The sequence below is a fragment of the Stigmatopora nigra genome, chromosome 10, assembly GCF_051989575.1.
Source record: "Stigmatopora nigra isolate UIUO_SnigA chromosome 10, RoL_Snig_1.1, whole genome shotgun sequence".
NCBI classification, from domain to species: domain Eukaryota; kingdom Metazoa; phylum Chordata; class Actinopteri; order Syngnathiformes; family Syngnathidae; genus Stigmatopora; species Stigmatopora nigra.
In genome coordinates this window covers 4,427,128-4,450,212 of record NC_135517.1, presented here as the reverse complement: position 1 = coordinate 4,450,212, position 23,085 = coordinate 4,427,128, and the positions used below count along the sequence as shown (strand labels likewise).

General features: G+C 37.8%; 3 protein-coding genes across 4 annotated transcripts; 1 reads left to right on the top strand and 2 right to left on the bottom strand.

Moving 5' to 3' along the window:
* Positions 1-39: 39 nt before the first annotated feature.
* LOC144202943 (protein polybromo-1-like) lies at positions 40-11,388 on the bottom strand. The gene is given in 30 exon segments (XM_077726074.1): positions 40-482; positions 564-762; positions 947-999; positions 1,245-1,394; positions 1,762-1,911; positions 1,980-2,178; positions 2,277-2,475; positions 2,660-2,843; positions 2,920-3,077; positions 3,428-3,573; positions 3,642-3,893; positions 3,989-4,146; positions 4,225-4,407; positions 4,645-4,856; positions 4,936-5,575; positions 5,946-6,048; positions 6,119-6,398; positions 6,476-6,573; positions 6,645-6,786; positions 7,539-7,755; positions 7,840-7,983; positions 7,986-8,073; positions 8,152-8,250; positions 8,327-8,395; positions 8,473-8,589; positions 9,104-9,250; positions 9,350-9,497; positions 9,561-9,658; positions 9,762-9,911; positions 11,234-11,388. Coding segments are annotated over 29 exon segments (4,938 nt in total). The 5' UTR covers positions 9,903-9,911; positions 11,234-11,388; the 3' UTR covers positions 40-318.
* A 323-nt stretch (positions 11,389-11,711) lies between these two features.
* wdr77 (WD repeat domain 77) lies at positions 11,712-17,795 on the top strand. 2 transcript variants are annotated; one of them, XM_077725934.1, is made up of 11 exons: positions 11,712-12,114; positions 12,564-12,749; positions 12,823-12,964; positions 13,045-13,094; positions 13,428-13,498; positions 13,800-13,857; positions 14,363-14,434; positions 14,523-14,631; positions 14,703-14,771; positions 14,840-14,990; positions 15,671-17,795. In XM_077725934.1, the coding sequence occupies exons 1-10, from the start codon at positions 12,003-12,005 to the stop codon at positions 14,982-14,984; spliced, it is 1,014 nt and encodes a 337-aa protein (XP_077582060.1). In that variant the 5' UTR covers positions 11,712-12,002; the 3' UTR covers positions 14,985-14,990; positions 15,671-17,795. The 2 variants fall into 2 exon arrangements, with proteins under 2 accessions (XP_077582060.1, XP_077582059.1); XM_077725933.1 differs by lacking the exon at positions 15,671-17,795 and having other exon boundaries at positions 11,713-12,114; positions 14,840-15,099.
* On the bottom strand, positions 15,606-23,031 carry LOC144202665 (uncharacterized). Its single transcript, XM_077725535.1, has 5 exons — positions 22,517-23,031; positions 20,441-20,529; positions 18,475-18,565; positions 16,391-18,407; positions 15,606-16,302 (listed from the first exon to the last, which is right to left on the bottom strand). Exons 1-5 carry the CDS (start codon positions 22,632-22,634, stop codon positions 16,206-16,208), a joined length of 2,412 nt encoding a protein of 803 aa, XP_077581661.1. The 5' UTR covers positions 22,635-23,031; the 3' UTR covers positions 15,606-16,205.
* Between the last annotated feature and the right edge of the window lie 54 nt (positions 23,032-23,085).

The following is a 23,085-nucleotide window of genomic DNA, read 5'->3' as shown; positions in this document are numbered from 1 at the left end:
AAATAAAAACACTTACACAGACGAAAAAATGCAACTTGGTGTCAATCAGGCAACATTGTCTTTTAATAAACTTCCATTAAACAAGTATGAAATGAAAAAAAATGAAATGCTTTACAATTATTTCATAGAATGATCATTTTCACAATATTGCACTTGAAACAGTACATCTGAAATGTTTAACAAATGAAACGTTGCTCCAATAAGCAACTTCTTTTAACGTGAACACAATCTTAGTAACAACAACAACACAAAGTTTCACACTTTTATCATGCATGAACCTGTTCCTCTCTGAAACTGAAGACTCAGATCTTGACCAGGCTACAGATGATGTGAGTAGCGAATGTTCAGGGTATCTCTTAACATGAGGTCACGCAGACGCCATAAGGCATCAGCCATTGTCTTGTGGGCACCTTTACTCTTTAACCAATGGGATGGTAGTCGACTTTCTTGCTCTTTTGTAAGGCGAACATCTTGTTTTTTAGCTGAAAGGCAATAATACACTTTAAAGTCATAGGTTTATTATACCTATTTATCTAGGGATGTTTTTTTAATGAGTTATTGACCTGAAAGTGTTTGGTTCCACTTGCTGATGTTAGATGACTCGGCTGTTAGACCCTCTATGTAGCTAAGGTATGCATCAGAGTGGAGGAGCCTCTGAGACTTGACAGGAGGTGACACAAACAGTGGGCTGGAGGGTTGCTGATGAAGGCCTTGTCCTTGGAATTGTGGGGGAGTCTGTTGTCCAGATATCATCAAACCCATCTATAGATAATGCATGATAAACATAGAGGACATTGTAGTATGTGAATTGAATTGAATGCTTTCATTGTGTTGTTGTTTTTTTTTACTTTAAACAATTGTGTTTAAAAAAATGCTCATTTTTTGAAGTATTAATTGCAAATATGAAGCTGAATCAAATAAATACGACAATTGAGGTTTAACTTACCTGGGATCCGAGAATGCTGCCTGCTCCAGTTTCAATCCCCAAACCGTTAATGCCTGGGATATTCAGAACAAGGAGAACAACTCACACAACCTATTACTGCAATTCAAACGCTATCACTTTAGCAACAGTTAATATGTTTACAAGGCATTTTTTCCTGAACTAAGATTACTTTATTTTTAATCAATCCTAAATCAATTGTCATCAATGAAAAATCACAGCCTTTTGGTACAGGTAGCCCCTCCAGCAAATCAGATCGGGAGACCCTATGGCAGGCAAGGTCACTTAATGGCATTCTTACCAAAATATCTCATTCCAGGGAACCCAGTCATAGGGAGTTGAGTATGTTGATGGTGAAATGGCTGTCCCATGTGATGATGAGGTGGAATGTCAGTCATATTAACCTTTCCTAGAGGCATCATTGATGATCTACATGCATCCATAATACCTTCTTCAAAATAAAAAAGCAGCAACACAAAACACAGCAACATGCATTAGTTACTCACCCATAACTGCACGCATACATTCCAAGTTAGTAATTAATGGGTACTCACATACCATACCACACATAAAATAAACAGATTAATGGTTTCAACCATGCTAAAAATAACATGGCGGAAGAACCAGGGCTCGGTCCTCACAAGGAATAGGCTTCAGTACCCCCTTGTGAGGATAAGTGGTTCCGAAAATGAATGAATAAATGATTACAACACATACATGCGGATGTGATATTTTTTTTTGAGTTTATCAAGCAGGGAGGATATTAGTAGTGCCCTGAATGATACACTGGGAATCACTGTACAACTTTGAGGGGTTACCTGACACAGGCGTCATGCTTGGATTTAGCATCCCCATGGGGATTGGAGCAGGCACCACTCCTATCATTGCCCCTACTGGGGTACCTGCTCGAGAGGATGTGTAGTGTGTCCGATCACGCTCTTGTTGTTCTGCCACTTTAGCTGCTCGTTCTGCAACAAAACAAGGAAAAATGAGAGATTTTGTTCACCAGCATTACCTAAAAAATATTTCTCTTTACCTTCATACTCTGCTTTTCTTGAACTTTCCAAGTTTCTCCACTCTGTTCCCACAAGACGGCTCAGCTCGCCAAAGGAAAAATCCGGGTGACGAGCTTTAATGACGGCACGCATTTCACTGCTGAAAAGGATGTACCCGCTCATGTTGATCTTTCGCTTCGAGCCCTCCTTCTTAGAAAGCCCCTTTACTGATTTTGTTGACTGTGAATAGAATGAATAACAAAATTAAAAATACCACTGGGTAAAGATTAAACTGTTTAGTTCCTTGACATATTTAAATCCTTCATAGGAAGGCTTACCTGTGTGGGATTGTAAGTCATGAGATCCATGTCACCACACATGGATGAATGCATTCGAGGAAGAGAATGATCAAGTTCACTGTCCTCATCTCCAAGTTCTTCCAACTCTTCATCAGTCATATCAGCAAATTTAGCCTCCAGCTCCTCGATTTTTCTATCTAGCAAAGGCGATGGCTCCTTTTGGGGAACTATAAGCTTCCTAAATTAGAAAAAAAAATAGGTCAACAGACGTCCAAAAATAAAAAGTTTGGATTTTATTTACTGCGAGCCATATGATTGCTGCTGCGCAGAGAAGACGAGAGTAGTGCGCAATTGGTGTATATGAATGCTTCTTCATAGACTAAAAGCAGTAAATCTCATATGGATACAATCAATGTTTTTACCTAAAGTAATAGATTTCATCCTCCACCACCTTTCCGGATAAAGAAAAGCGCTTGAGTCCTTTGAACCGCTTCATTTGCTTCTCACTTTCTATGTAGCGACTCTCGCAGAGCAAAACATTTTCTTCAGCGACTTCGGTTGGGCGACAGGATAGATACTCTTTGAAGGATGACACCATACACTTTCCTGTCAAAAAACAATACATTAGCCAAATTATGTTGTGCATTCAGTGTGTTGAATTTGCTGGTGACATAAAGGTTACCTATGATACAAGTCATGGGACAAGCCTCTTCAAGGTTACTCAAGAAAACTTCCTTTTTATAAAACATTTTAGTAGGCTCATGCTCCGTTTCCTCCGGGTGGATGAAAATTGGGCCAAAAAAGTATCCAGCTCCATCTCGCATCCACATCTTTTCAATCCTGCACAATAAAATTTAAGATTTAGTTAATAAAGTAGGCAATATTTATCAACATTAATCAAGAACTCACAAATGACAGCTTATTAGATGATACAGTTGTGTTACACATCCACTAGATGAAGATATAGTACTGGTAATAGTAGAAGTGCTTTGAGTTGGGTTAAAAAAACAACTACTAAATGAAGCTGTGCTAAAGGTAATTTTATACAATTATTATCCAATTTTGATCCATTTAAAAGGCACTTTGCATTATACGGCGCACTGCTGGCTTTTGAGAAAATTAAAGTGGTTAATACAGTACTTATTTCTAAAGGTTATTGATTTAAGCATGCACTAACACATTTACTACACCTGCCCACTCGATGGCGTACAAGTCCATGAGACCCAATATAGACACAGTCTCCCACTTTTAGCCACTGATTGTTGTAGCAGAGCTGTTCATAGTATTGGCATCCTGCCTCCCCATTGGTCATCTCTATTGGTACATCTTCCTTCTCCTGGAGATAAAACATAAAGTATCATGTGAAAACATCAACCACCAAAACACAGGGGAAAAAAAGTTTACCTTTTCCAAGTTGCTACATTCTACAACTTTGGCTTCATCAGTGACTTCTGTTAATTTCTCTTCTTTTGGGGCAAATATGGATGCAACCCTTACAACAGGCAGAGGAACTTCTCTTGGGACAAAGCGAACTGAATTTAAGGGCATGGTCCATAACTTGATCTTCTTGAAGGACTTGGACTTTGCAGAATAACGTGACTCACAGACATGGACATCATCTGATCTGAATCCTTCTGGGGAGAGTTTAAAGTATTCCTGAAATCATAGACCATATAAAAACTATCAAGTACATGCATCTATAATATCTATGACAGCTGATATTCAGATTAAGGATGGAATAAAACTATTACCTTAACAAACATAACCACACATTTTCCTAAAATCTTGCTGACGCGAGCCTTGTTGTAATAGTCACTCTTGAAAACTTCCTTCTCCAAGAACTTCCGTGTAGCAACATGGAATGTCTCATTTGGTCTGTAGAACCAACATCCATAAAGCCATTTCTCACCTGAAATGATTGAATAATGACAATCAAGAGCAGAATGACATTTTTTGCATGATTCTTTTTCATATTCCAGAGACTGACCAGTGTCATCTTGCCACAGGCGCTCAATGTAGATAATGTGAGGCTGTAGGTTCGGCTGAGCAGGCTCTACATAAACATAATCTCCAACACAATACATGTTGTCCTTGAAGCTGCAGTCTTGACTATAAGTGCGTTGTGTGTTCTGGACCGGAATCCCGACTGATTCTTCCCTCTTTTCTGCTTCTGGGAAGTCGGAGAATGCTCTTTAACAACACTACTGTAAACAAACACTTAAAATATCAGTTTTTTCTTACACAAAAACAATCATTATAATTTTAGTATATAGACTATAGGTTAAAATGTTGTTTTGTTGTGTGCTGTGATATTTTTTTTAAAGTTGAAAGAGTGAATTAGCTCAATATATTTTGGGAATCAGTGACCAAAACATAAGAGGTTTCAAGGAAAGTTTAAAAAAAATACCCATTTTCTCTTCTTCTCTCTTGATCTTGTCCTCCTCCATTTCTTTAGGCAGTTTTCGCTTCTTCTCTTTATCCACATCATTATGCAGATTTTTGGATGTATAACTTAGAGCAGGAGACATTAAAATCTCGCCATTCTTACACAACTCATCTCGAATCCTGATGAGGAAGTGCTGTAACTCAACTGCATCTTCAAAGATTTCAGAATCTGTCCTAAAAGTACAAACAACACAAAAAAACACTCAATCCACACAACAGATATTTATACAATGTGCAGAAGTATATATCCCACCTATTCAGGTGTCTTGCCTTTTCCAACACTTCAAACATCTGGTCCTGAAACACATCCAGCCTCTTATAGCATCCTCCATCTACATTCTTTCGTATAATTTCAAAATTAAGAGGGGGCTTCTCTGGGTGTGCTGGGTCACTGGCAGGTATCTCAGCCAGTGAATCACTGTAACAACGTCCCTCATCATCTTGATGGCCAAGCACTGAGACAAAAAGGCTACGAATGAGTTCCTGGATAAGGCGAGACACATCGGGGACATAAGCGTCCTCTGCCCCTTCCAATGTGCGCCTCGTCTCCAGCAAAACCCGATGCAGGACTAGCGCATCCCGGTAAATAAGAGATTCTGGCTCATTGTATGTACATGCATTGTTGAACATGAGTACAAAGTCCTCCACTAGTACATCTACATCTTGATATTTATTGGCCAACATGTGGCTCTTGATTTTCTCCATGTCTACTGGTTTCTTGATAGCTAAGTAGTAATCTGGCAACTCGGCACGAGATGGAAGACGCAGAAAAATAGTGCTGAGGCGCCTGCCTCGTTTGTCTGTGTAGTTTTTGACAGCTTCGTACAGTTCATTCAGTTTCTGTTGCAAGGGTGTCAGATACTTGGATTTCTTCAGTGTTACGTTTGTCTTTCCTTAAAAAAAAGAAAAATTGTTAAGTGAAGAATGTTCTAATAATGCATGATGGAGTAGACACCAATGTTCCCTCTAATTTTTCATGAAAAACATGCTGTAAAACATGAAAAACATAAGAGTGGACAGAGCTACTGCTACTGGCTACCGTGTAAATGGCGCCAACATGGGGAAAGGAGTAAAAAAAGAAAAGAAAAAGTTTGGATTTTATTTACTGCGCAACATATGATTGCTGCTGCGCAGGGAAGACGAGAGTCGTGTGCAATAGCTTGGAGGGAACATTGGTAGACACTTGGGTTAATTATGGTCATTTTTTCCCTACAGATCTTAAATTGGCATTTTTAGTAATCAATTCATGCAAAGTCCACCTACTTATTTTCATTTTTGAGGACACCGTGGCATCATCTGTTACTGGTCCAAGATCTCTGCGTCTATCTGTCATTATCTTCTCAAGGACGTCAGCATCATTAAAAACCTGCAAATCAAGAATAAGCTTTTCACATACAAATGACAGACAAAGAAATTAAAGTATTAACCAACGTAACCTGTGAGCCCTCTTCATTGTAGTGTCGAGCATTGCGAAACATCAGCTTCATATCTCCCACCATAGCATCTTCACTGGTGTACTTATCTGAACGGATGTTGAGTTCTATGGTCTTCAAATCCATTGGCTCCAGGATGACCTTATAGTAATCAGCGTAGTCCTTCTTGGAGGGTTTGACCATGAAGAGGTCACACAAACGCCTGCCAGTACTCGCCTCCCGTGCGTCCGTTACAGAAGCAAAAAGAGCTTTCATTCGTTTTTTCTTAGTGTTCTTCTTGTGACTGAAACAAGGGCCACAAAGCACTATCAAGAACTTGCAAATTAGAATAATAACTAACGAGAGGGTGACAATTAGTACCTCTTTCTTTTATTGCTACTGGTGTCAGAGGTGGCAGAAGACAGCATACTATCTCCATCGTCGTCATCTTGCTGCTGTAAAAGCTCCTTTCGCTTTACCTAGCCAGTCAATCACAACTCGCATTTTAAAATCAACTCATCAAAATGTGAAATCAGACAACGAGACTGACCTGCTGAATGTTCTGCAGTTTGAGTGCACGCTTGTAGATGGAGGAGTGAGGAACATTGTAACGCTTGGCGTTCTCAAACATCAGAGTTAGATCAGAGTCCATATGCTCCATAGAATCGTACTCATTGTTCTTCAACTTGCTCCTGTTGGGCATTACAGCCTCTTATATTTGGGAAGGGGGGGGCACAGAAATACTGTATTGCACAGATAGTCAAATACTGTATAAATTAAAGGGGTATGTTAGTCGGAAGAAGATAAAGTAAGGAATGGTGTTTAACCTAAATTCTTCCACAGTGTATTTATTTTAAGTGTTTCTATATCCAAAGTAAAACCCAGTTGTAGTTAATCTACCAATTGGCATATTTTCCACACTGTAAAGTCCAACTAAAAGATTTTAATGGTCAATTTTGTCAAAAGCTGGCAGCACAACTTATACATGGATCAATATTGGTTGATCATGGTATAATACAGTAATCCTTCAAATATCGCAGTTAATGTAGACCAGACATGGCCGCGATAATTGAAAAATCGCAATTACCGTATTTTCACGACTATCAGGCGCACTTAAAAGTCTTAAATTTTCTCCAAAATAGACAGTGCGCCTTATAATACAGTGCACCTTATAATACAGTGCGCCTTATATATGGAAAAAAATGTCATTCATTGAGGGTGCGCCTTATAATGCTGTGCGCCTTATAGTCGTGAAAATACAGTATACCTTTTTTAGCACCACTATTACTACTGCATCTAATAAACTAGTGCGCCTTGTAGTATATGAAACAATTTTTAAGATAGTGTGGAAAATAGAGTACTTTTTAGCTCCTTACATGTTTTTAAAGAGCAACATTCAAGTCAAGTTAAACAAATAGCAATCATGTATCATCACATGGCATACTTAATCTGATGGAGACACAATGGCTGAGTGATCTGCTGGTAGTAGTCGGGGTAGTCCTTCCGTAAAGGCAGTTGATGGAAAGGTTCTGATAAAAGGAGGCCCTGGCTATTCCTGGCACCACGTACAGCTTCATACAGCTGGAAGATGGGGTTGGTCATGTCGATGTTAGTGGTTAAACTCTCAGCTTCAGACTCTCCCTCATCATAGTGGACAGACCCTAAAAAATAGATTATAACAATTGTCTAAATGTAATCAATGTCAAAATAATGTGCCTCTGTACTTGTAAATAAAGTTAACGTACCAAAAAGTATTCCGTCCTCGTCACTTTCATACTGCAGAGCCATACTAATTGGGGGGACACGCTCACCCCGAATACACCTCCTATTCCTGTAGAATAATATAATAAATTGTGTATATACCCCAAAAAATAATAAGTTTTTGCTCAGTACCTGACACGACTACTGGACTTGAGTAGTTCTCCATGTTCAGTCTCTGATTTCTTTTGAGCAAAAATCTTTTTAATGGTGGTTGCATCCTGAACACAAATGCAATGCAGGAAAAAAAATGGAGAAAAAAAATGTATACCAAATAATAGTCTTGGATATACACTTACCTTAAAGACTTGTGATCCAGGTTCATTATAAGTTTTGGCATTTTTGACCAATAAATCTATATCTTTAGCCATAGCATTAATACTCCTGTAGTGGCCCATCTTTTTTGAAAAGAGAAAATATACAATGATATTAAAAAAAATCTGGTTTATGTCTAACTGATGAAATAAATGCTACCTGAATCTTTTGAGCGACGAGTTTCAGATCTATGGGCTCTTTGATGATTGCATAATAATCTGGATATTGCTAAATAAAAAAGGGAACATTGTACATTAAATCAGAGTTATTAATTTTATTAGAAATAATAATGAAGAGTTTTATACCGTTTTGGAGGGCAACCTTTGAAAAAGATCGCTGACAAGTCGTCCCGAAGGTTCAGCATATGTCACCACAGAATCAAGGAGTTGCTCAAGGATATCTCGTAAGCTTGCTGGTGGACTCTGTTAACATGTGAAGTAAAAAAAAAATATATATATATTTTAATAGGTTTCAGGGGTTCAGCTTGGACTTTCGGGAACCTTTTTGACAAAGAGAGCCATAAACAATTCATATTTTCAAACATTATTCCTTTGAGAGCCATACTCAGAATTTAAAAGTAAAAATACATGAAAATGTCAGCATTTATTATTCATTTCGCCACTTTGAAAGTAAAAATAAAGGCTGAATTATTTTCAGAACAATATTTCACTGTTGCTAATTAATGAGTATCAATGAGAGCATGCATGCAGAAGAGTCTAATGAAGAAAAATTATGATTTAAAAAGGCAGAGAGCCATATACACCCATCAAAAGAGCCACATATGGCTCCTGAGCCATAAGTTCCTTCCCTCTGCTATAGTCAGTTCTTTTTGTAAGATAAACAAACAACAAACAGTCAAAAACATGATCATTCAATGCTATCTATGCCAGTTAAAATAGATTTGATGTCTATTGCTGTCAATAGTATTCAACACACCTCATCCTCAGTCGACCCACTGGGAAAGTCTTGTGCATCATCAGCTTCATCCTCTTCATCATCATCACATGGCTGAACAAACTCATTCTTGGTACGTTGGTAAAGATCCCACAGTTTACAGGCTGCTCGAAACTCAGGACTGTCAGACTGCATGCGACAAGTTCACTATTAATCTTTTTATGAATGATTTTACGCAGGCAAGGCAAAATTAATAGCAAAGATTGACATATCATAATAGGTTAGGACCTTGTAATATGTCTTGGCATTATGAAACAAAAGGCGAAAGTCACTGGTCAGCTGTTCCACATCATCATATTCTTCCATTTTTAATTTCTGCTGTATTTTCATCATATCAATAGGTTGTGACACCACGTGGTAATAATCTGGCTGGTTCCTTGAAATGAAACATGGGTGAATTTAAGGTTCATTTAAATATAACCTAGCCTATAGGCCTCACCTTCGTTTAGGAGCTCTGATAAACAGCTCACACAGCATCCTGCCTTGGTCATCCTTGTAGTCTCTGACTGTGTTGTAAAGTTCATGACATACAGCAATCTGAAGACAAAATGTCAAAACTCACATGTAACTATGACATCATGTTTATCTATGATGAAATAATTGGAATTGTATGTTAGATAAGATCATGTTTGACCAGTACAGGATCTACAGTTGGAATGTTGGTGATCCTTCTCCGCTTTCTTCCACTTGAAGATGCTAATGATGAATGTTGGCTATCATCAAAATCTCCTCCGCTCACACTACTGGAGGGGGATGTCGCTCTTCTTCTTTTCAAAGCCATGACGAACCCCTGGAGAACATGGGTTGAATCGTAAACTCAGTTTTACTTCATATACCCTAAATTCCACAGCAAGAAACAATCATAACTTAGCAGAATTGAACTTCTCAGTGTTACATAATTTACTCAATGTCTCAATGTGGTGAGGATGTGTTTAATATCACACATTTTTTAATTTTTTTTTCATTTTCTTTGGCTTTTTCAATATCATTAGAACACAGGCTTTTTCCCCACTGCTGACCACAAAGCCCACCACTTGTCTTAAGGTAAAATGTTAATATTTCCAGATGACAATAATGTATTTCATCCAATATATCTTACTTGTTGGACATTTATTTCAATGAAATATGGGGAATGATTCCCAAACATACAAGAGATGTTGATGTGGTGTGAAATTTATCACACAATTATCCAAAACATTTCTATAGCAGAACCTTATTTTGTTTTATTTATTTACCATACCCATCTTTGTATTTGGTGTTATGTAGTGACACATTGATCAAATAAAACAGACATATCTTGATGGCAAAAAGTACACTCCTTTCCACCTGTTGCATTTATACAATCGTATAATTCAAATTAACGCACGTAGATGATTTTCTTTAAGTACAATTAACTGAAAAAGTGAAGGATGAATTGTTTCCTGGGAAATTTTAAGCAAAGCAAACTTGACTGGTGACCTTAATTCACTTAATAACAGATGTCCACAACTGTTGCTTGGATTGCTTGCTTATTCTCTAAATTGCACATCACAGTAAATTAATCCACAATTCCACAACTACATATTTCCTGGACGAATTGCAATGGATAATCTAAACAGTCATGCTATTCAGATTTTGCAGAGAAAACTAACAAATCAATTGTTCAATTATTTTGACACCTGCAAACAAACTAACAGGAAGTTGAGTATCCAGCTTGTAGCACACATGCAATTATATATCATTTGGATGTTGTTAACCTAATGTCCGTTGTCATGCATATTTCCCCCTTTTTGCAATATGTATTTATTATTTGGGATTTATTTATGACATTTTAGAATAACTAGACTGATGTTCGCACCCCCACCCCCCAACACCAGGCCCCAGCTCGGCTGCCTATACGGCGGCTGACCGTACACCTGTGCAGCGATGGCCCCTTCACGGACACAAACAAGCCAGTTACGGTGCGGACATTTCAGTGTTCGCCATCCAAATGACCAAAATCACCATAAACCGCGACAAACACGCCAACCGTGAATGTTAACGTCACATAACCGCAACGAGCAGAGCCGAAGATGGCTCTTTATTATGTTTTGACAACAACGTAAATGGACTTGAACCGCGATTGCTGTTTACCTTTCGCGTTAATAGACCCACAGATTCTTGACCGAGAGGACAGCCAATCACTCATCGATTTCAAATACGCAGACAGCAGTGTAAAGCCGCGCTAACGTTTTAGTTCTGTTTCCGCCACCTGTCGCCTTCAAAACAAGTGCTGTCTGGGCGTAGAAGCGCTGGTACATATTTTTTTTAAGAATACAACATGAAATATATAACAGAATGCTTGATTCAACTTGCTTAAAAAGTACAAGTAAAATAGATAAAATCTGGTTAAACCAGGCGTGTTGAATCTATGGTAACCAGAACAGTCTAATTGATTTAATGGCCACATTGGCCTGGTTGGGTGACAATATTCAGAGGCTTTATTGTATTAATTTATTTATATTATGCCAGCGATGGTGCAGTGGTTCTTTGTTAACGTCTGTTGCATTCACTGACTGACATACAGTATTTGTCCCGATGGTGGCAGTATAGCAAAACCTTACACTCGAGAAATGTAGGAAGTAAAAGCAACGAAGAAGACGGAGCCATTGCGTTCAATGCCCGCGTGTTAATTCTGCTTTCACTCAAGACTAGGCAACCACAGTAATAAACGTTGTTTATTGCTAAACTGACGTTTATAATAAATCAGGTTATAGTACCACCTTCACTGGACGCATTGTCTAAAATGTGTTACTTTTGATTTCTCTTTTGTTTTTTTAATCAGTCTTTCACATTGCGATTTTGCGTTGTTGTTTGCCTGGATAATCAAACCTCAGTACAAACTTTACTTGTGTTCATTTGGATGAGGGGTGCAGGAATAGAGAATACAATGACAAAGGAGAATCCTTGGAATATTCCTCCTAATGCTCCAGCCTGCATGGAGAAGCATCTTTGCGGGGCGCAGTACAGAGCAGGTAATGTCCGTTTATGATGGGGTAGAGCCCAAACACGCGTGCCAATTCTAATAATAATAGGACAAGATGCGTCCCACGTGCTAATATAAACGCATCTGAGGTCATAACGCCGGTAAACACGACCATCTGGTGTTAGATCGCCTTAACATGGCATTCAAATGTGTAGAATTCATTATTACATCGCAGGTTTTGGCTTCTAGGTTCAAATTAGTGTTGTTCCGATACGATTATTTTTGGAGTGTATATCGCAATTGGTTATAAGATCGAGAGTTGTTGCGTGTTTTAATACTATTGTGATCTTTGGCTGCAAATCAAAATAATAAGCAAAAATATCAGTTTGTCTACTTTTTTTGAAATTATTGATTGACATCTTGAGGAAATCGGATTGGATTATAGTGCATGAAATGCATGAAAATGATGCTAAGAATTTCATCATATTCCCCTTCCAGATGGCACCCTGTTGCTAGGAGCTTCCAGTCTCGCTGGCAGGAGTTGGCAGGGCTCATTGTGGATCTACAGCAACCCCGATCAGGCCCCCAACGAGGGTTTCTGCAAAGCTGGCGTTCAGACTGAGACCGGAATCGCGGATGTCAAATGGATGTCGGAAAAGAGTGTGGTTGTGGCATCAGATTCAGGTAACACCAGCTCCTCACAAAGGAGTTTTTACTCTGAGAATTCAATGGATCTCTAACGATTTCAATCTGGAAGGTGCCTTGGAGTTGTGGGAGCTGGCTGAAGACGAGCGCCTTCTGGTCAACCGCTTCACCAAACACGAGCATGATCACATTGTGACTAGTGTGAGCCCCGTATTTACAGGAAATAGTGCAGTGACTGGGAGCATGGATTGCAGGTAAGATGATGCTATTACATGGACACATACGGAGCACAAGTTTCTGTTTGCTACCAAGATTGTTTCTCATTTTACAATAGAATTAAAGTGTGGGACCTGAGTCAGGAGACTGCTGTCGCTTCATACCATGGTAAGACTATTGTATTCACAATCTAATTCTGCAGTTTTTGTTCCAAATGTTTGTCTCAAATTTTATATACCGTATTTTCATGACTATGAGGCACACTTAAAAGTCTTACATTTTCTCCAAAATAGACAGAGCGCCTTATAATTCAGTGTGCTTTATATGTGGAAAAAATTAAAATGCGTCATTCATTGAGGGTGCGCCTTATAATGCGGTGCGCCTTATAGTTGTGAAAATACGGTGTTTTTATATATATATATATATATATATATATATATATATATATATATATATACAGCTCCTTCTAATAGAGAAATGTTCTTGTTTCCCATTCTCCAGCACACACACAACCAGTCACTTGTGTTGCCTGCAGTCCTACAGACGATTCTCTTTTCATCTCCTGTGGTCAAGTAAGATGTTTATTTCTGAGTCTCTATAATCATCATTTGTTTGTGGTCCCTCAATGTTTTACTTAGTATTTTGAAAACAGGAAAAACGACACTTTTCTTTTATTTCATTAAAATAGGAGACAAAAAACATTCAGATTTTTGGACTAGAGAAATGTGTTTTCTTTTAGTGGAAAAACATCAAGTTGATGCATGTGACTTGCATTTATGGGCTTGATAAAATGATGAGGTAGTCTGCCAATTTGAGATTTGAGTGAGGAGTATTTAGACTTTTCCTAATAAGGTGTCTTTTCTTGCTTCTTAGGATGGCCGTGTGCTCATGTGGGACAAAAGGAAGCCAGATAAACCAGCCACAAAAATAGGTGTGCAAAAAAACTCACTAGTTTGTCCTCATTGATGTTGTCATCTCTTTTGATTTTAATGGAATACCATGAGAAAATTTCTAGGAGGAAGTAAATATAACAAGTGGGGTTTAAAGGTTATGAATATTGTTTTACATCGTTTGTTTTCTAGCTATTGCAATTTAGTTTCGGTTAAAAGGATGGTAGAATTGAGAATTGGTAGTTATGCATTGTAATATTTTTAGAAAAAAAATCTTATTACGAAATTTAAATTGAACTATTCAAATAATTCATATTATGACAAACACTGAATCATAAATTGTACTGTTACAAGATTTAGATTGTAAAACAATCGTTTTGTTGCTTATTTTTCTGTAATGTGAACCAGAACTTGTTTGGCTTTACAGGCTTCAACTTTTGTCAAAACTGCTTTTTATGTAATCTTAGAAAATTGAAGTAATATATGCAGTAGAAGTTGTAAATTTACAAGATTTATGTCATTTTCTGCATTTTATTCCCTTCATAGAATTAGAAGATCCACAATGTTTGCCCACTGCAGTCGCTTGGCACCCTCAGGACAAGAGCACTATTGCTTTGGGTAAAAACTATAGCCTTTACTTATGATTCCATTGGAGTTTTTGCTGTCTGTTTTCTATCCTAAGACATATTCATTCCTTTTGCTTCAGGTGATGAAGTTGGCAAAGTTAGCTTGAAGGATTTTCTAGGCAAAGAGCCTGCCCGGGTAGTAAGCGTCCATAGCCGGAGAGTGAATGGCCTGGCATTTTCTACACACCGGTACACTTGAATCCTACCTAGTCCTCTAAAATTCATACTTTGTATTGTGACATACTTTCTTCTCATTGCAGTAACTCTTTGCTGGCCTCCATTAGTAACGATTGCTCCCTTGCGGTTTTAAATCCTGAAATGCAGGAAATGTAAGTGTTGGTGGTCATCATCCCTAATTTAAGATAATTTCTTTAATATTGTTCCTCGCCATCTCCAGATTTAGAGATCGGCGCCATCAAGATTTTGTCAAGGGCGTGAGCTGGCTTCACGAAGGCTCGGATAAACTCACCACTGTGGGATGGGATCACCTGGTGCTACACCATACAGTGGAGCAGATAGGAGGCGCCCCTAGATCATCTTAGAACCAGGTGCACTTTGAAAGCTATGTTAATGTTTAGAATTTTGCATAGTGTTGCAATTCTGTAGTCTAGGGAAATATAAGCACACGTGTTTAGAAAATAAATGGTTCCAAATGTACGCTTTTTTGTGTCAATGTTGCGATTGCTTCCATGGAAAAAAAATACAAAATAAAAATTCCAACTCAATGGTGACAACACCATCACTAACAGCCAAGCGGAAATAATTGTTTTAAGTAAATTGAGGGAGAAAAAAAACAACAATTGACTTATTATATTTATAGTAGGGAGTAAAGTAAATAAATCAAAGTCAGTGCCAATCTGTCCGAGAGTGGGTGGTTTGATCTTGGTACGGAGGGCAAACAAACAAATGCCAATCATATAATCACAAATAATCTGTAACAGCTTTAAAATAGTTTATGAACTGTAATAAATATTTCATTGCCCTGACACTAGAAAAACTCCACTAGCCTAGAATAAAATGTTGGCACTAGTGTCAGTGGGAAATGGTATATTTTGTCATTGAGCTCGATGCTATTGAATAGAACGACCCAACCTATTGTTTTTTCCGTCTCACCAGCAGCTTTGTGATTAAAACTGTGGCTTGGAGTCAAATTTCCCTTAAAGTTGATGGGTAAACAGTATTTTATTACATGTGTATATTATTTTTCCATTTCCTTCCTTCTACAAAGTGTACCTGGGTAATACTGCCTCAAAATAACATCTTCAGCACCCTATGGCACTAACAGATGAGGATTCATGACCAGCTCTTCCCAGTTTATATGAAATTGATGTCTATCGCTGTCAATGGTAAGCAACAAGTTGAATACTATGGAAAAAAACTTTATAGAGTGTAACCAGAGTATTTCTAATGTGATGTCCATGTCTTGTGGGATGAATTCTTTTTTTCTTTAATTACCAAAAATAGACTAGTCCCGATAAAGGGTTTAAAAAAGTTAAGACATGAACAAAAGTAACATAAATAAAGTGCAAAACTGTCTTAAATACACCCTCCACCTCATTTGTGCTAGCAACCTTCAAATAGTAACTTAACAATGAAAAAAAACATGTTCATTAATTGGTTGTGTCAAAAAAAGTATATTCAAATCATCTGCAATTAAAAAAATATTTAAAACTAATTTATCAGCCAGGCCTACTGTATAGTATTCTCTATGTACATTAGGTGTAAATCCTTAATTAAAAATATAGAGTTTCAATCCTGTTTACTCATGATAGTCCTTTTCTAATGAGAGTAATGGGTTGTTTGCTTCCAGGCCGAACTCGGTAGGTCATACCATACTGATAGTTTGATAGTGGTTCATTGCTGAAAGATAAAGAAAGACACGTTGATTATTGGACTGGGTTAGCTAGCCAAAAAAATATGGTAAACTAAGAAAAATGTAATGTCTTACTCATTTATGTCCGGATGTTTTTTTGCCACTTTGCTTCCCTGCTTGTGCTGGGTGGGTGATTGGTTTTTCCCAGTTGAAACACTCTTAACTTGTGGCGTGGCCTTTGTGATAACAGGGACTTTGATGTCCTCGGAAAGTGGGACACCCCAGTCATCGGCGTCATAGTCTGCCTCTATTGGGGTAGTGATTTTGTGGTCCATCTCCAGCATCTTTTTTTGTAAGATGCTCACAATTGTGGTTTTATTTGGCAATGTATTTGCTCCCCGCTGTGCATTGTTGTCTGTCTTGGAATTGATCTGGTACTGAGAGTTAGGTTGAATGACATTTAGGGTTGGGTGTTTAGAGGGTTTAGATAACGGTGAAGGTGGATTGTGAGAAGGTGGCTGCAGTGTGGGGTCTGCCTTGGAATTTGTTTGGAACTTTGACTGAGGTTGGACATTGATATATGGAGTTGGTTCTTTTGATGCTTTGGGTAACGGTGATGGGGGAATGTGAGCTGGTCGAAGAGGGTCTGGTGGTTTGTGTGTTGGTGACATCCTAATCAATGGGGGATCAGGAGGATTGATGTAAGGAGAGGGCCTTGTAACGCCATCAAAATCATCGAATTCAGGAGGTGGGGGGAGTATACGTAAAACAGAGTATCCTGTGTTCGCTATAGTTTTAACATTGGAATCTTTCCTCACCACAAGTCGGCTGCTCATGTCTACGGATGATGATGCTGGTGTTGTCAAACTCTCAGCTGGCCTGGAGGATGTGGAAGTACTCAAACGTGACATAGTTGACAGTTTTGGTTCCACATACTGCACAGGCTTGACATATGTTGGACTTAATTGTACGTTGTCGGGAGCCCAGAGAGAAGAGCTTGAAAGGGCCCTTTGTGATGTAGTGAGAGTTTTGGGAATGGAATTATAGTCCTGAATACTTCCCCGGCGCTCATTGTTCATGGTCCCGTTTTCACGAGACTGATTGTCCTTGTATCTATCTCTTTCCTGAGCTGCAAGTAGAAGAGACAGAGGAGAGGCAACAGGAGCACCACTGCTTTCACCATTCTTTAAGTTTTGTGGTGTATGATCGAACAATGAACTAAATCTACTAGCTGGTTTGGAAAGTTTGCCTTTGATATCCTCGGCAGTTAGGACACCTCTGTTCCATGTCTGAAGTTTTCTTGGAATCTGGTATGACAGCCTTTGTGGTTTGATTGTTTCATTCTGGGCTAATATTTTCTCTGTATTTGTCTTTGGGGTCACTTCAGGTATATTTGACCAAGAGGGCTCAATATTTTGTACATTTTCTTCAAGTATATGTGACTCAGGTGTTTGAGCGTTACGTGTACTTTGTAAATTCTCTTTGTGATGAAGTGGATCTTTACGAACTGGCTTGTTTGGTGTCTCTTTGAGGACATTCCCATTCATTGGGACCGTCATTGACGCTGGATTAGGGGACCCGATATCGTCAAAGAGTAGCTTCTGCTTAGGTCTTGGGTCTTGTTCCTCATAGCCACTGAGAACTGATGCGTTGGACACGTAGTTAACCTTTGCTGTGTTTTGGGGATTGAAGGTTGATTGTGTGGGGCTTTTCACAGGAGGAGAAGGGGCAGGAATTGTTGGTGGAGAGTCAGCGATAGCCATTGATGACTGTCTAATGGGTTTTGGAGGGGGAGCTTTTTGCAGCCCTTTGTTGGGGGGAAGCGGTGGGGCGTAATTTGGGTGTTTGGGAACTTTAGCTGGCGATGGTTTGGAAGGTGGGCAGTCACTTGAACCTGAAGTTGGAGGTTTTGGTGGGGCTATTGGTGGGGGTTTTATGATTCGCCGATTTCTTTCTTCTTTTGGTTGTGGCTTTGGTGCAGATTTAGAGGGAGGCTGCAGGGCCATCATCTCTGAGCTGCTTAGGTAACCCATGAAGTCTGGTGGAGGGAGGACAAATGTCTCTGGGGGAGGTGGAGGAGGAGCTGTGGAAGGAGGAGGGGGGACCAATATTTCTTCCTCTTCTGACCCATTAAAAAAGTGATCTCCATAGCCTATGAAAAAGAAAGAGAAGTATTAATACAATTCTGGGGTACAGGAAGAGGCCATTAGGGTACTCACTTGCTCCATTGATCTTTGGACCACTGGGAGTAGTGGGGAGGACTGGAACTCTGGGAGTTGGAACAGCAAAAGCTTGAAAATGTTCAGATGTCTATGAAAGAGGGAAGCACATCATTGCACAAATCCATAAAGTGCATAAAAGTGTAAACACAGGGAATATTCTCTAGTGTGAAAAAGGTTACTTTCCTTGAAAGGGGTTAATATATTCAGTTCTTGTGGGATGACTGAAATAGTTCAATTCATTCCTATTCCTGGTTTATAAAGTATTACAGTGCTGCCTCTAAGAATGCCTTTAATACAAAATTTTAATAAACAAGATAAGAAAGTGGCCTGCGGTTGCTTTGCTTGTTTGTTCTCTTTGCTGTACTATTCTTGCTTTCGCCATTCCCGTGTGCTGCTTGCTGGGTGTGCCACATCCGACATGCCACACCAATATACGCACACCACTCCCACGCAATCAGGTGTGAGCAGGATTGTTTTGAACATTACAGAGAATTAAGTACTGTGAACAGATATATATATGCTGGTGGTATGTGTGTCCTCACGTCTTGATGGAAATTAACATGGCTGTTAAAACATTTAGACATGATTGCAATAAGGAAATGAAAAAAAACAGTATCCTTTTTAGATTGTGTTTTTAAAGAATGCGTTTTTCAGATTATTTTTTTTTAAAAGACTGATCATTTTGGATTATGACATTTTGGATGCAAATGACGTTTTTAGAAATGCAATTGGAAACACATTGACAAATTGCTAGCACTTACTAAGTGCTTTGACAGCTTCAGATAAGGGAATCTTGTGAAACAAGTAGAACAATGCAGTTTAATAACACATTGTGAGCTATTTTTACTTATTTTTTAAGTTACTTTTATTTTATTTCTGTACTTTGCATCTCAGTCAGTCACAAACTGTAGAACTGCTTTGGAATTATTATTTTCTCATTAAATGACAATGTAAATAGTAGCTAAAGTATTAATTATTCATTCATTTCATTCATCTTCCATACCATCCATCCTCAAAAAGGGTTGCCAACGAGTAGGAATCGAACCCAGAACCCACACCAAAAGGCAGAAGAACCACTACACCGTTGGGTGGCAGTATTAATAAAGAGAAAACCAATTCAATTAAGGTAAGATGTTGATATATTGATCCGTCCAATATGCTCCATACAATATCCAAAAAAAGTGTTTACTGTAAATGAGATGTCCATTATTATTGAATAGGTATACATGTTCATTAATCATACTTTTATTAAATAAATCAAACTCAATTTGGCATCTAAAGCAATGCTAATCAATGTTGCTGCTGGGGTTTAGTTATTTAAAAAAAACATGCTCTAATAGGTTCATAAGTTCTTCTTTGAGTGATAAGATAAGTAGTACTGCGATATCTTCAAATAGGAAAAATAAATCAATAAATTGCTCTATATATACACACTGTTATCAAAAGATCAGCAGTTATGATTATAAAAAGCCTCGGTGAACAAAAATATAAACTTGAAACACTTGAGTAAAACAATACCATAGTATAACTATCAACAATTGTTGTATTTATTAATATTTTGCTTCAACTTGTAATATTTTTGTTCACCGCAAAACATGAAATAATTGACATCGTCCTATGAATAACCGCCAGTCTGACTAAAAGTTTATAGTAATTAAAAGAAAATAACTGTATAACATTCCTTATTAAGTCATAATTTAAAACACTCAATTTTCTTTCTGATATAACAAAAACATTTTGACAAATAATCCATTTGCCTTTGTCAATACCAGTTTAAATGTTCCCAAGTCACTGAATGGAACGGAAAGTAAAGGTATTCAACATCGCTACTGTAAGTAAAGGCTACAACACAACACAGTCTTTTATGTAACTTGAAAGCACATTCCTCAATCCAGAAAAGCAAGTGACTGACACATGCAAAGAAAACAAAATATGTATTAAGCAGCTTGTGCGTCATACTCACAGTATAATGTTTGACTGTGGGTCGGGCCCGAACGCTGGCAGTACCCGATTCTGGGGAGGTTGGCGAATTTAACACAAGCTCCACATCATCTGTACAGAAAAGAAACATTTTTAGTTGGGAAAACACTTCAGAAAGTATCACCAATTTCCTAATCTTTTTTCCTTTTAGTTTAGCAATAATAGATCACAGAACTGATGAATAATGTGAACCCGTCTATAATATTTTAGTAAAATGAGCAAGATCATGAAGCCATAGTGCTAGTCTGTAATAGTAATTAATCCCACAATTTGCAGTATTTTTAGCAATGAGTGGATCAATTTATGTCCAATGTTTAGATTCTGATCGTATTCTGGATTATTTTTATGGAAATAATCTCTGGAAATGTTATGATAACATTACATTACAAATAGAAATGATTCAGGAAAAGCAAGACTGTCTTAAACTAGGTGGAGCTTGATATTAAAAGAAATCTTGTTGCCTAACTGGGAGAGAGAGAAATAACTATTTGTGACGGGGAGAGATAAATCATCTCAAAGTCATGACATCTTTCAGTTTTTTTTGTTTTGTTTTTTTTGTTTCCACTCCCTTAAACAAGCCCAGGACAAAAGTGAATGTCAAACATTTAACTTAACAATTTTCTTGTGAAGCTGAAGAAAGACTAGACAAGAAGACATACCAAACAGTATATTCATGTCAAAGAATGACAGAAATTTTCTTCATACATTCTCATTAAACAAACCAAAAGGGAATTCCTGTAAATGAGTTGTTAGAACCAGTCTAGCCTATTGTTTTCTTAAAACAAATCTGCCTTATTTTAATAGAAATATAAGCCTCTGACAAAAGCTTTAAATAGCTAGACAGAGGTTAACAAAACAAGCAGAGAAAGTCACACAAAGAGAAAAAGAAAAAGAATTAGAATTACTCATAATAAACAACAAGAGAACATAATCCTAACACAAAGGAATACAACAGAGGATTAAACTCTTATCAAGATGTAGAGAAATTTTATCTGGAATGTCTGTTTTTTTTTTTTTTTTTTTTTTACAATAGTATGACAATGGTTTGGCTTATTTCCTAACTGGGAACATGCATTAATAGATTAGCAATGAGTGATTCATACTGTGGCCATGTTGCTTGTTGCTATGATGAAGTGTGAGAGAAACAACAAGGTAACAAAAGATGCCTTGGCCAATATTATTATCAATTAAATATTAGGCTTGCAATTTATTTTTAACTTCTGTGATGCTTGGCACAAGCATAGTTAATTGGGACATAAACAGGAACAAATCAAATAGATTTAGAAATCAAAATATTACCCATCAAAGTACACACTTTTAATAACAAATTTCCATAGAGCAAATATTAGTGATTCATTTCTTCAACCACTTTCATTGTTATTTTTTATTTGTTGTGCACATTATAGAATGTTATCACTAATTGTTTAGGTTTCTGGTGTTTTTTTTTATAAAGAAAATATGAAAATTGGTATATGACGAGTTAGGTTATTTACTATTTTAGCACTTAAGTTTTTGTTAACCCAGACTTTGGTGAAAACTTTTTTATAGTGTACAAAAAAAATTAACCTTAATTCTGCCTTTATATACAAAATGTATTAAATTAAAACAAAAAAAAACGTTCACCTTCCACACTTGTAGTTTTTGTAACAATTACTAATGTGTACTTTTTTTTAAATGACCTAAAATTAGTCACTAGCCATATGAATGGTTAAAGTTCTTAATTGGACACAAAAAAAACTATACTAATTTAAACAAATTGTCAGAGTCATAGGTCTTAAAGCTGTTCCTCAGAGTTAATGAGTATTCTTTCTTTTACACACAATCATACTATAGTACTAATAATTATTTCTTAGTGTGGTATGTCCATCTATTTTTGTTCAATATCGTTAGAAAGGTTACATTTCATTTTGACAAAATATCGATGCATGGATTTGTCATTGCCACCACCCATGTAGTGGATTTCATTCACCAAGTACAAAGGTCGCATAGCCGTCTTCCTCCCAGATAATACCTTAGCTACACGTTTCTTATACACCTGCCTGACACTTTATGTACTCACCCATATCCCTCATTTTGACGTTGGTATCGAAAAGAGACGGTTCCTTCCGACCCAAAAGGGTCAGGGCTCCCCTCTTCATCTTGAGTGGCGTTGTTTGCGCGTTTGAGTGTAGGACCATTAGTCACACATTTAAACAAGATGCTACTACGTAACTCCGTGGTGGTGGGACAACTACGGCGCACTCAGGCCAACTACTGCAAACTTAGTGGGGAAAGTCGTGGAAAGAACTGGCATAAACTCCGCCTCCCGTGCTCAAGTTACACTTTTCAACAACAGGTGAGGCCCAAGTAACCTGCTCGTCACTCCCCACTGACATTCCGGTACTCGCTAATCTCAGGCTCTTTAATTACACACCCACACTATGACAGATTTCACGTAATGATTGCGCAGAAGGAATCTGCCATTAGTTTTTTAATGTTTAACTTTCATGCAATCCCATTTTTGATATTCTTGTGTTAGTGGTCTTCAACTGACTGGCAACTATTTTAGGGTGTAGTCTTTCAACTTGGGTAAACTGGGAAAGGCTCCAGCCCCCTCCACAAACCTGACAAGGTTATTCATTCATATTC